The 13,338-nt window shown below is 37.6% G+C and overlaps 2 protein-coding genes across 5 annotated transcripts in view; both read left to right on the top strand.

Annotated features, from left to right (window-relative positions):
• Positions 1-13,338, top strand: part of LOC110679012 (zwei Ig domain protein zig-8-like) — a 957,706-nt gene that overhangs the window by 559,768 nt on the left and 384,600 nt on the right. The window lies entirely within an intron of this gene.
• On the top strand, positions 10,500-12,191 carry LOC110679011 (zinc finger C2HC domain-containing protein 1C-like). Its single transcript, XM_021852874.1, is given in 1 exon segment — positions 10,500-12,191. A coding segment is annotated over 1 exon segment (1,578 nt). The 5' UTR covers positions 10,500-10,596; the 3' UTR covers positions 12,175-12,191.

Genomic DNA, 13,338 nt, shown 5'->3' with positions numbered 1-13,338 from the left:
AAAATGGAAGAATGAACGTTTCTCCGGAATGCGCGCTTTTTTCCAAGGGTGAAATAGTTAATGTTGATAATTGCATCGAAATGAGCAATCAGTGTGATGCTGTAGACAAATTTTTCGAAAACTACACCGAAGCAGCCTCTTGCCCAGGTTCTTTGATTCAAGTGAGGAAACAAAGAGTGCTGCCTATCGTGGTCAGTTGTTCTGAATTTGGGGGATTTAGGCAGAAGATGCTAAATGCGTGATTTGCGGAGGTTCTTCTCACGCCAATGACGTCTGTCCTGTGAAGGAAGATACCAAAAAGCTTGTACGTGCAAATTACGGTGACAACCATAAGTCTAACTTTTTAGATTTCCCCTTCGCGTAAGCAAATCTTCGAGGCTGGTACGAGGCAGATGAACGGTAATGTTTTTCATTCCTGGAATTCTCCTGGAAGAATTTCAAACAGTGCTCATTTTTCACTCAACGATCGCTTGCGTATGAATTATACTCATCAGATAAATTAAAATCATGCTAATTCACAAGCTTATATTCGTCCGTCGGGTAGCCGTTCGAATCTTTTAATTTCTAATGAATCTACCAAAGCAAACTCGTATTTCGATATTGTAGCAACCAATTAAAACTCTTCCCCTTCAAATAGTCTACTAACGGATAACCGTTCCAATTGTTTCAAATCGAATGGAAAAACCCCCGCCGCCGTAGTAAACTCCTATTCCTTCACTTCATTAACGGATAATTCCAACAAAAAAACGCACCTACTTCTAGTGTCTGCCTCTGATTTTTTTCTAACTGAACAATCGAATCAAATTATTTATGCAATGTTCAAAATGGCTGAAGCAGCCCAAGTAAGTGTAATTTTTTTATCGGATTACGTTTTAAAGGATTCAAATATATTTAATAACTTAGATTGGAATGCTCGTTCTTTGAATGGTAAAGAGGACTAGCTGTCTAATTTTCTAACTGCTCATAACATACATAGAATAAGGTGGCACAAAAGTCCTTAGTGGTGTTAGCAATGTTTCTAGAAAAACAACAGCAGATCAAACAAAAAAATACCATAAAATGAACCTTCAACATATTGGCTATAACTTTGCTGAACAAACTTTTGACAAAATGTTTACCCATTTTTAGTTATACAGTCGACTCTCCACATCTCGATGTTCTACATCTCGATATCTCTCCCTATGTGGATGATTTCATAAGTCCCTTCAGTCTGCATACATTTTTACTTCCCATATCTCGATATTCTCCTTATCTCGATATATCCGCCATTGATTTCGGAATTTTCAAAAGCAGTTTTTTCGTTCAAAATCAAGAATTTTTACAGGAAAATGTGTTCACTGTATGTTATTCTCCAACCGCAAAACAGTGAACACCTTTTCATCGAATAGTTTTCGGTTTTGAACAGAAAAACTGCTTTTGAAGTTTCGATGATGACGATGATTACGATGACGGAGCGTTGATCGTTAATGACAGGCATACTTTATACCAGCTGTTAAATTTTCCGAAAAATACACACTAAATTTGCATAAAAAAAATTGCCCAAAACAGGGTTAATTGTTATTTACCCAAAAAAGCAGTTTCTCGCAAAATTAAGTAAAAATGTAGAATTTTGTTGCAGTTTTTCGCACGATTAGGCGAATTTCTTAAAATTTGAAAATAATATGTGGATTTTAGGCAATTTACCATTTGTTCAATAAGTTTATTTATGGGTCGAACTTTAGCCCCGCTTATTCGAAGTTTTGCCCCACTATGGGCCAAAAATTGTTTCTAAGCATTTATGGAAAAACTAATACACCTCAAAGCATTTTTATGATAGGCCTAGAAACGCCCTAACATAAAATATTGAAAATAATTGGATCTTTATTAGGTTCCATGCAAAAAAATTTTGACAAAAAATTACAATATTCACGTAAAAAAACTACAAATAGCCATAACTTTTCCAAATCTCAATCGATTTGTATGATATTTGGCGTGAAAGTCTCTTGCTTGAATAGCATTCGAACCAGCATGACATTTTTAAATTTTGGGTTAAATTAAGCTAGAAATTTCAAAAGGAAACTCTTGCCCCCCTCGAACTTTTGCCGCACTTTACTATATAGCAGTTATTACTGAAACTTATTTGAAACCTGGATCCAAACTCAAAGAGATTATGCTGATTGTCCGACATTTTCCCGAAAACCATTTCCTCCGAATGAATTTTTCCTGAAAACTATTTCCACGAATGAATTGTTTCCCCGAATGTATCGTTTCTCCGAAAACTTTTCCCAAATGATTTTGTTTTATTATCGATATAGCATAGAGTAAGGTGGGACAGAAGTTCGACCTTAGCGGTATTATCAAAATTTCTAGAAATACAATAGCAATTGAAAAGAAATAAATACCACACAATGAACCTTCAACATATTGGCTTTAATTTAGCTGAACAAACTTTCGTCAAAATAGTTACCCATTTTTAGTTATAACAGTTTTAAAATTGATTGTCTTAAACGAACTTTTGCCCCACCGGTGAGGCAAGAGTTCAAATCTAGTGTAGGGCAAAAGTTCGCTGACTCAAACACAAAATATCGATACTTTTATAACAGGCATACTTCATACCAGCCATAAACTTATGTTTACAGAAAAATATACACTAAATTTTCATCAAAAAATTGCCCAAAACAGGACTAATTGTAATATACCCAAAAATAGCAGTTTTTCGCAAAACAAAGTGAAAATCAGAATTTTTGCTAAATTTAAAGATAATATGAGGACTTTAAGCAATTTGTTATTTTTTCCATGGGTTTATATATGGGTCGAACTTTTGCTCCGCGAATTCGAACTTTTGCTCCACTATGGGCCAAAATTTGTTCCCAAGCATTTATGCAAAATCTAATACACGTCAAAGCATCCTTATGATAAACGCCCTAACATTAAAAATCGAAAAATATTGTATCTTTATTTGGTTCCATGCAATGAAAGTTCGACCAAAAATTACAATTTTCACGTCGAAAAACAACAAATAGTTATTATTTCAAAATTATATTAATTTTCGTTAATCAATAGTAGACTACATGTTTGCTTAATTCTATGTTGTATTATATCTTAAGGAATTAAAATATTGTCTTAGCTTTGTTCGCGACATGGTCAGATCAATTTCTGTGCAATGCTGATTATAAAGAGACATCATTCGATTCATTGGGCCGAATTTTGCATAGTTAGTTCGATGATTATTTGATGCAAACAAATTCCGATTTCTTAACTGTCTAGCGGACGTGTAGAAATTCAAACATCATAAAAGATTGGTGGAATCAATACGCTGCGATACAATATCAATGACAAATGGCTATTTCGCGACGCTCATTTAATGTTTGAATATCGATAAGCATGCATCGAGCCTCGTATGATGGCAGTGGAAACGTTGTCCAGCCTAATTTGCGTAAGGCATATAAAATAAATTGCTTCTGTACTGATTCGATTCTATCATCATGTGTTTTTATATGTGGAGACCACACAATACTACAATATTCTAGAACTGATCTTACATAAGCAATGTACAAGGTTTTAATCGTATATGGATCCCGAAAATTGTAGCTAAAACGCTTAATAAAGCTCAACATATTGGTAGCATTAGTGAAGGATCGACTGGAACTTGATAATTGAAGGAATTTTGGCTTGCAGTCTTTAATCCTTAATTAAAACAGTGTTTTTCTACTGTCCTTACGTCGGACAGTAGAAAAACACTGTTTTAATTAAGGATTAAAGACTGCAAGCCAAAATTCCTTCAATCATATTGGTAGCTTTATGGATAATCGTATAATAATGATCAGTAAAGGTAAGTTTAGAATCTAATATGACACCTTAATCTCTAATCTTATCGCACTTTTGAACAATTTGATTTCCTAAAGAGACAGTAATCTGTGGTGTATTCCGTTTTCTGCTATATGTGATTAAATTACATATTTTGACGTTTAATTGAAGTAAGTTTTTGCTACACCCTTTATCAAATGTACTTATTTCATTCAGATAAATGTCGCTATCTTTGTTGCTATTGATTTCCATATAAAGTTTCATATCGTCGGCATAAATAAGAATTTCAAGATGTTTAAGCACATATGAAATATCGTTGACAAATAATATAAATAACAATGGACTTAAATGCGAACCTTGGGGAACTCCTGATGTAACGTGAACAGGTTTAGACATTTTTCCCTCAAATCTAACAATTTGTTGGCGATCTGTTAAATAAGATTCAATCCAGTTGAGGAGTCTCATCGCAATTCCCATTTTATTGAGCTTGAAAATCAACATAGGAATGTCTAGTCTGTCAAATGCCTTACTAAAATCGGTGTAAAGTGCTTCGACGTGGTTACCTCTATCCATTGCATTCAAAGTGTAGTTTACAAATTCCAAAAGGTTTGTTGTAGTAGAACGACCTTTATAGAAACCATGTTGTGTATTCGTTATTCTATGTTTTATTTGGCTAAACACATTTTTATTTATGATTGATTCAAATAGTTTTGGAATGGATTAAATAATAGCAATTCCACGATAATTTCGAACATCAGATTTTCTACCAGACTTGTAAATGGGTATGAGATACGATCTTTTCCATTCTTTTGGAAATCTGCTCATTTCAAGTGACTTGTTGAATAGCCAAAATAATGGTGCTGTAAATTCATTAGCTAAGTTTTTCAGTAAAATAGGTGGGATTCCATCTGGCCCTGATCCTTTGGTGGAATCTAAATTCTTCAGTCCTGTTAAAATGTCCTGTACCAGTATTTGACTAACACCGATATCGTTTGTAAAATCAGGAAAACCAGAAAAATATTCAAAATCACGATCTTTATCCGAAAAGTTAGTAAAAGTCTCTTGGAAAAAAGTAGCAAAAAGATTGCACATGCCATCTGGATTATCTACTGCTCTATCATCCAATGTCATTTTAGATGGAAAATTGTTAGACTTCATCTTCGATTTAGCATAATTAAAGAAGTTCCTAGGACAAGATTATAAATCATTTTCTATTTTTGTGTTGTACTTTTCAAGTGCAGCGGATATGGCTTGATTAAGTTGGTTGACAATATACAAATAATTTTCTAAACTTTCTCGAGATTTTTGTTGCCTGTAAATTTTATGAGCCTTTTGCTTACGATTTTTTAAATTAGTAATTTGCTTAATAATCCAAACAGTTTTTTTCGACCCATTTCTACGACGTCTTCGCAATACTGGAACTTCCATCTGAAAAATTTCGGACAAAATTGAATAAAAATCCGTCACTGCTCTTTCTAAATCTCCTTGGTTTTTCAAAACGGATTGCCAATCTATTCTATTTAATTTTTGTTTAATTCCGTCATAATTAGCGTTTTTATAATCAAAGAAATTCTCAAAGTCACAGTTGTCAGAATTGTGATTATTGTGAACAAAAATTGAGTACTCAATAGCTGTGTGAAATGCTTCATTTTTCCATAGTGGAGAAAGAGATTCATTCACACAGAATTCTTCCATAATATTTGAGAATAAGAAGTCCAAATAACAGTTTTGCAGGTTTTTCACATGATTTATTTGATTTAAACCTAAAAATGCAGCTTTTTCAAAAATAAATTGTAATGCTTCGTTTTCACCGACAACCGGAAGCAGAATGCTTTCGTTTTCAGAATCACGAATAAAATCAGCATTACGCTGATTAAAGTCGCCATAGATATGCACTTTGAATTCTGGAGATAATTGGGATACAATTTCTTCGGCAGTTTGAAAGAAAATTTCATATGATGATTTGCAAGCTTGGTCTGGCGGAAAATCCACAGAAGCAAATATATGTGTTTCGCCGGCGATGTGTGCTTTCACCCTCACATGTTCAAATTCTTTATGTTTTGATGAAATAATTAATTCTGAATTGAATTTCGTAGATATTGCGATGAGAACTCCACCACCAGACATTCTTTGGGTAAGGACCAGATCTCGGTCATCTCTGAATACATTAAAACTATTACCAAAAACTTCTTCACTTTTAATTTTTTCATTCCAACTAGTTTCAGTGCCCAAAACAACTGAGAAGGATGAAGTTAAAATACTTTTATAAATTTCGTTCATTTTAGATGCACTCTTCATGCAATTAAAATTTTGGCAATATACTAAAATTTCGGTAGTATTTGTTTTTGAAGAAGTTGACGGTAACACATCCCTTTGTATAACACTATTTGAAAGTTCATATCCATTATTAGATACATTGTCATTATTTAAAATATTACCAACTGGTTGTTCATCAGCCACGATTGGATCGTCAGGGTCTACGTCTGAAGACTGTGTCAAGTTGATCGAAAACACATCTTTTCACAGGAGCACGAAGAACAATGCTGCGAAAAGGAGTTGCTTAAGGCAGGACCAAACAACCAGTTCGAACTAGAGGTTGAGCACGAAGGAAATCCATCATCGACAGGATACGGATTCAAAATTTCGCCTCTCTGAAATTTGATCCCACGTTGCTTGTCTGGAGGCTTGGAAAAAGTCAGCTTTGCTTCTGCGAGTAAATCCTTATCCGAGGGAAGACCATTAGAAACTGCTCCATTGCTTCTGCGCTTCATGTTGCTGTCGTTGTAGTTGAACCATTTTTGTGAGGTATTGTTTTTCATATTGCCGCGTACATTTTTACTTGTGGTGTGCTTGGAGGGAGTTTTTGAAAAAATGGAGTTTATTTTTCAATTGGTACTGTTGTTATGGCCTCTGTGTTTTATCGCTTTCTTCCATTTTTGGGAATATAGCCATAACTTTTCCAAATCTCAATCGAATTTTATGATATTTGGAGTAAAAGTCTCTTACTTCAATATCATTCGAACCGCCATGACATTTATAAGTTTTGTTTTAAAATGAGCTTCTTCTTTCTGGCGTTACGTCCCAACTGGGACAAAGCCTGCTTCTCAGATTAGTGTTCTTATGAGCACTTCCACAGTTATTAACTGAGAGCTTTCTTTGCCGATTGACCATTTTTGCATGTGTATATCGTGTGGCAGGTACGAAGATACTCTATGCCCTGGGAATCGAGAAAATTTCCAACCCGAAAAGATCCTCGACCAGCGGGATTCGAACCCACGACCCTCAGCATGGTCATGCTGAATAGCTGCGCGTTTACCGCTACGGCTATCTGGGCCCCATGCAAGTTTAAAATGAGCTAGAAATCTTAAAAAGAAACTCTTGCCCCACTCGTACTTTTGTCCCACTTTACTCTACTGAATTCAGTCTATTTTATAATCGTTTCAATTCAGCAATTCGAATAGAAAAATGTTAGCTGAGATACAGTTCTGGATAGAATAAAGTACGCATTGGCCGTTTTTTGATACAAAATTTTCAAGTTTGGAGGCTTGGATCCCGGCTACGAGAAGTCTAATTGATCTGAAATTTTTACCGCAGCCTGAAAGTTACTTCAAATATGCAAAGCTGGTCATTCAGAGCCTTTCATGGATAAACTTTTGGGTTATCATAAATTTTTAATTATGACAAGTATGATAAAATTTGTATGAAAAAAGGCTAATGCGAACTTTATGCTGTCCGATACTGTATCACAGTTGAGGAAAAATTGATGACAGTGTTTATTGGAAGAACTGCTCATTAAATATGTTGAAAAATTAGGTTCAGGGTTTGAATTTTATGATGCTAAAAATCGTTAAAAATATAAGAAAATTAAGAGAGAAGGTTTTGTAAAATTATTCAAGAGATGCATAAATTTGGTGCTCAATTTCGTTGTATTACTTATCTTAATGAAATCTGGCTGAACGGGTACTGGCAGAATTCTTAAATAAAGTTTGACTAGTCAAAAACAGTGTGCAGGATACAAAGACGTGACCCAAAAAATTAAAAGGATATCGCATAAGGATTTCGAGAAAATAAATGGATTTTAAGTTAGTTTGGGATGCATTTGAGAGTAACGTTAAGCACATTGTGTCGATGCTATTATTCGATCACTACAGGTCGGACTCGATTACCCGGAGACTCGATTATCCGGGGACTCGATTATCCGAGATTTGATTATCCTGAATTTGATTTTTGATGTTCTTGTTTTCCAATTTTTGTGCATAAATCTGAGATAATTTGGTATTGCAATATACAACATGAATGGTTTTGCAGTTTTGAACATATTTAAGAACAGGGGGTTTGAAAAAGTGGTTTTGTGTATGTTGGTCAACAATTTTTTTTTCTTGTAAAGATCTCTACTGTTCCTAGAAATAATTTCTGGCTACACCACCGCATCATATAAATAAAACAACAAAAAAAGATAATTTTCATATTCTTTTATCGAAGATTTCATTTTGTTTTCTTAGTGATTCGATTATCCGGAAGATTTGATTACTCGGAGTTTAAAAAAAATCGATACTCCGGATAATCGAGTCCGACCTGTACCTCCGCATTAGTAGTTTGAAATTCATAAAACATGTTTGAGTATTTTTTTTTTCGGTAAAAATAACTGATAAAGTTAAAGTTGCACGGTTGTCTAATTCTTTAGCATCGTGGTCTTGAAAATTTGAGGTTTGCATTCGATGTATCTATACCTTAAAACCAATAAAAAATTTTGCTTAAGCTTATAGCTATCGTGCAATTAGTTTCCTTCATCAGTAAATTTATTGTAAAGGTCAATCACAGTGCCCCGACAGACCGTTATTATGCAAAAAAATTGTCCATCAAATCTGAGCACAGGGCTCGATTCCTGAGGTCATTCTGCACCTCTGGACCAATTTTAAAAAAAAATCCTAGGAGGAATCTCAAGAAATGTCAATTTTAAGTTTTTGACTAAAAATTTCAATATAATCCATATTAAAATTTTGCAATAGCACTGAAAAAAACTACAAAAACGCTAAAAAGTTGGCCAAACTGTTCTCAACTAGTATAACATTGTTACCGTTGTTATAATTACAATTATTTACAATTGACTTAACTTACAAGAGTGGCTTAAGTATGCTTTTACATGGCGTAAACCAGTAAGCGTAGTTTAATAAAATAAAATCAATAAATACATTTCATTATACTATTGATGTTACATTCGATAAACGTGAAACATTCAATGCTGAATATAAATAATTAACAGCTTATTTTCCGACTTTCACACTAAATGACCAGCCCACCAAAGTCTGCCGTATTTATTTTGATTAATAAAATTTTCTTCTTTGTTCATCTGGTACTACTCTTGATGTATACGTCTAGTTTTCCACCGAGTATTGCCCTCAGCACTTAACGTAAAAATATCCTGTTCAACATTCTCAGCCTCAACAGGATTCTAACTACACGGGAAACATGATTGTCATATGTCACAAGTGTTCGAAGGTTAACAAAGTCTTTAACAACTTCAAACAAATCCCCATTAAGTACTACTCATTTTTATAGTTTGCACTAACGTAAGAACTACACGACATTCACGAGACGCGATGGAGACATGACATAATACTTACCGTTCTTACAAATCTAGACAAGACATAACACTTATCGTTCTTACATTAAGTACTTCTTAAGTATCAACTTCACTAGGACTTGCACTCTATATACCTGCAACAATTTACTTCGTTTTATTTTTTTTTTTTCGAGATTCATCGTCAATCTGTTTATTGATTTCTAGGTCGCGTTCGGCTCAGTAACAAAAATCTAGCTGTTGCAAATACAATCAAGTGTAAGAATTGTAGACCAGGAGCGTTTATTTGTAAATTACATGGAATGAAAAGAGATGAGTTTCCGAATTTACTGTTTAATATAACGTTTTGTCGCTCATACTCAGCGTAGACAATCGTCGCCGTCTAATAGAAAAAGTCGGCGACGAAACTAAAAGAAGCGTTGTCATCGTCACTCAACCAGCATCGGATGACGATTTGCCGCAGAGATCCAGTCACATAGGCTCGGCGCCATGACGAACAAATGCGATTTCTTCGTTCGGGAGCACCAAACCCAATATGAATCGTGTCTTCGACAGATTATGAGTATTTTTTGCAAAAATAAACCAAAAACAAAACAACAAAACGCGTCTGGAATCGAACAAACGATCTCTCAATCGTCAACTCCACGCGCTTACCAACAGAACTATTGTAGAATCGCAATTATGTGATACCATTCGTTGTTTGGTGCGTAGCAACCGAATATACAGTAAACGCTTTCTTCATGTATGTCAGTCATTTGCAAACAGCGGTCGCGACCAGACTTCGTTTCTCCCCAACCGATCCCGTTGCTCCTTTCCGAAGTTAAAGGTTTCCGTCCATTGTTGCGTGCTTCTCTTCAGTGTTGCATTCCGTTGCGAAGGTTGTCGAGTGTTTGTTATTGTTCCGACGCAGTGAAATTTAGCGCTGCAGTTTGATCCCTCACACGTGTTTGTGCCTTGTAGTTCCATCCAAATAAATCGATCTGTGATCGCAGTAGGCAGGTTCCGGATCACAAATCCTCAATCAGTGTCAGTGCCAAATCATCATCCAAGCGACAACTAGTCGCTTTAGCAGTGCGTTTAGGTATTTGAGCCGGTATTGAATCAGTGCTCGCGTGGTGCAGTACTAGAAGAGCGCGCCATCAAGGTGAAAAAGAGATCGAGTAGCAAGAGAACAACTTTTTTCGCCGACTTCGCACTACTGCTAGGCTGTGATTGCCGCGGAACCCGATATGGCAACACAAGGCCCGACGACGACGGCGACGACAATGGCCGGAGCCACCCCCGCCGGTATGACATCAAGGCTTGCACAGATGCAGATGCGCTTCCAGCAACGCCAACAGCAGGAGCGGGACCAGCGCAAAGTGGAAATGATTTCCACCACAAAAACCACGGCCGCAGCCACGGCCAGTTCCGTAACGGCACACCATCATCTCAACGGTGGAAGCACCGGAAGCAGTAGCAGCACCATCCGTTCCTCCACTATCAACGCCTACTCGAACGCAACGACCACCACCAGCAGCACCGGCACCGGCGCCAATGGTGACCTCTCGGCGTCCCTCGGCGCTGGCAAGGTACGGCAAATGTTCGACGAGAGGCGCCATCGGGTGGCCGGAATCGACAAGAGCTATCCCCTGCAACCGATTCAACAGCAAACGCAGCAGCAGACCGGCAGGACCGCTACCAATAATGGTGGCAGTAACGTTTCCAATGGCAACTCGGCAAAGACGGCGGCGGCAGGGTTGAACAACAAGACACGTGTGCCACCGATTTCGGCCAACACGAAAGCGCGCCTCGCAATGCAGCAACAACGACAACAGCAGCAGCAAGAGAATGGAAATCACGTGGAGACCTTCAAAGCCGCCTCCTTCGATGACAACGAAAACCTGCTGGATGACGAGAAATTTCCAGATACCATTTCTTTCGACGACGATCTCACTCTGACTCCAACGCCTTCTGTCCGGAAACTTCCGAATGTGGGTAAACTCAACGGCCAGCAGCAGAACGTCAACAGCCTCAAACTGAAACCGGTCCCGGGACGAACCCCTACGACGCCGGCGTCATCCACAGTCAAAACTACCAGCAGTGCAACGAAACCCGTTACCAAAAGGGCCACTCCGATGGCAAGTTCTTCATCGGCTCCTGCTGCACCGGCACAGCCATCGAGTAGCCCCTCGTCCGCTAAATCTTCAGCGTCACGTGCCTCAACGGGCAAATCAACGGCCATGGCCAGCCGAAAACCGTCTGCAGCGTCCTCCGTCATATCGACGTCCGCAACCTCGAATCGTTCGGCCCCAGACGAACCTGTTCCGGACGGTCTGGTTCGGTGCACCATCTGTAGCCGGAACTTCGCCGAAGACCGAATCGAGAAACATCGAGAGATTTGCCAAAAGACCAAGAGCAAGAAACGCAAGGTCTTTGATACAACAAAGCACCGAGTGCTGGGAACCGACGCCGAAAAGTACGTGCTCCAGAAGAAGAAGGTCGGCGCTGCGGCCAGTAAGAAGTCCGTTTCCGGACCGTCGACTGCTCCAAAAGGCGCGGACAATCGCCGCAAGAGTGACTGGCGCCGAAAGCACGAGGAGTTCATTTAAGCCATCCGAGCGGCCAAGGAAATGCAAGCCCACCTGGCGAAGGGAGGCAAACTGTCGGATTTGCCGCCGCCACCCCCCTCGGAGAACCCGGACTACGTGCAGTGTCCACATTGTTCACGCCGCTTCAATCAGACCGCTGCCGAACGACACATTCCGAAGTGCGCCACCATGCTGCACAACAAGCCGAAACCGACCGCGAAAGCGAAGAGATTCTAAAGCAGCCACTAACCAGCGAAACAAAAACCAAGCCTATCCTCCTCATAATCGTGCAAACGCCCTAACTGCAAGCATTATACGTGTATTTTTTAACCATTTTCCTCCTATGTGACGAGATTCTGTATGTATATATTTATTAATCATATCATTTGAAAAAGAACAAAGATACGAAAGCGCAAAAAAAAAAAATAATACTTGATGGATTTTCATATAAAAGCGATAGTAGTTCAATACCTTCAGCAGACCTCAATAGCTGTCTAATGAGGTATTTTTAATTGTTTTAAAGATTTTTTTTAATTCCATTATAATACTAAATTGAGGTATTGACAACTGAACAATACCTAATTTTGGTATGATACCTAAATATGGTATTAATAAGTTATTCGGGAGTTATTTGTCCCTCCTTGGGTACTCAAACGTATATGGTCGCATATAGAGAAAAAACAGGTTCAAATGTGTTGGTGCTGAGGCAGTTCTTGACGGAAATGTAATTAAAGTTGTTGAAGAGCCATATAAAATTTGTGACGTATGATAATAATGTTTCCCGTGCAGTAAAAACACGTGTTCTAGCTGCGAATATCTTCTTTTTTGGATTACATAACCTTAAGCTTAGGGACCCGCAACTTGCTAATGGAGACAACATTTCTACACTTTTGCTTGATAAAGGCTTATCTGACTTCAAAGATCCATTATTTCGTTAACAACTTCGCCAATACACCTCGCGATCCTTTATCGTGAATACTGAAAAGTGTTTCGAAAACTAAAGCAGTTTTTTAATAATAATGCAAAGAGAGCAACGATTAATGCAAGCTTGCCTAAATGAAACATCATTGTCAATTTGCCCTGTATAAAACGCTTATTATTGGCTCTCTAAGCTCATTTTTTTTTGAGAACAGGAGAGAAAACAAATGAGCGAATAAAATAGGCAAACTTCAGTGAGCTGGTCAGTTAGTGCGAATGCCGGAAAAGCTGTAAATATTTCTAATTATAATAACGGTAACAATGTTATACTAGTTGAGAACAGTTTGACCAACTTTTTAGCGTTTTTGTAGTTTTTTTTTCAGTGCTATTGCAAAATTTTAATATGGATTATATTGAAATTTTTAGTCAAAATCTTCAAATCGACATTTCCCGAGATTCCTCCTAGGGATTTTTTTTAAAAAT

This window comes from Aedes aegypti, chromosome 3 (assembly GCF_002204515.2).
Source record: "Aedes aegypti strain LVP_AGWG chromosome 3, AaegL5.0 Primary Assembly, whole genome shotgun sequence".
In the NCBI taxonomy this organism is placed as follows: Eukaryota; Metazoa; Arthropoda; class Insecta; order Diptera; family Culicidae; genus Aedes; species Aedes aegypti.
Note: the sequence above shows the minus strand (reverse complement) of the source record. Positions and strands in the feature narration are given on the sequence as shown.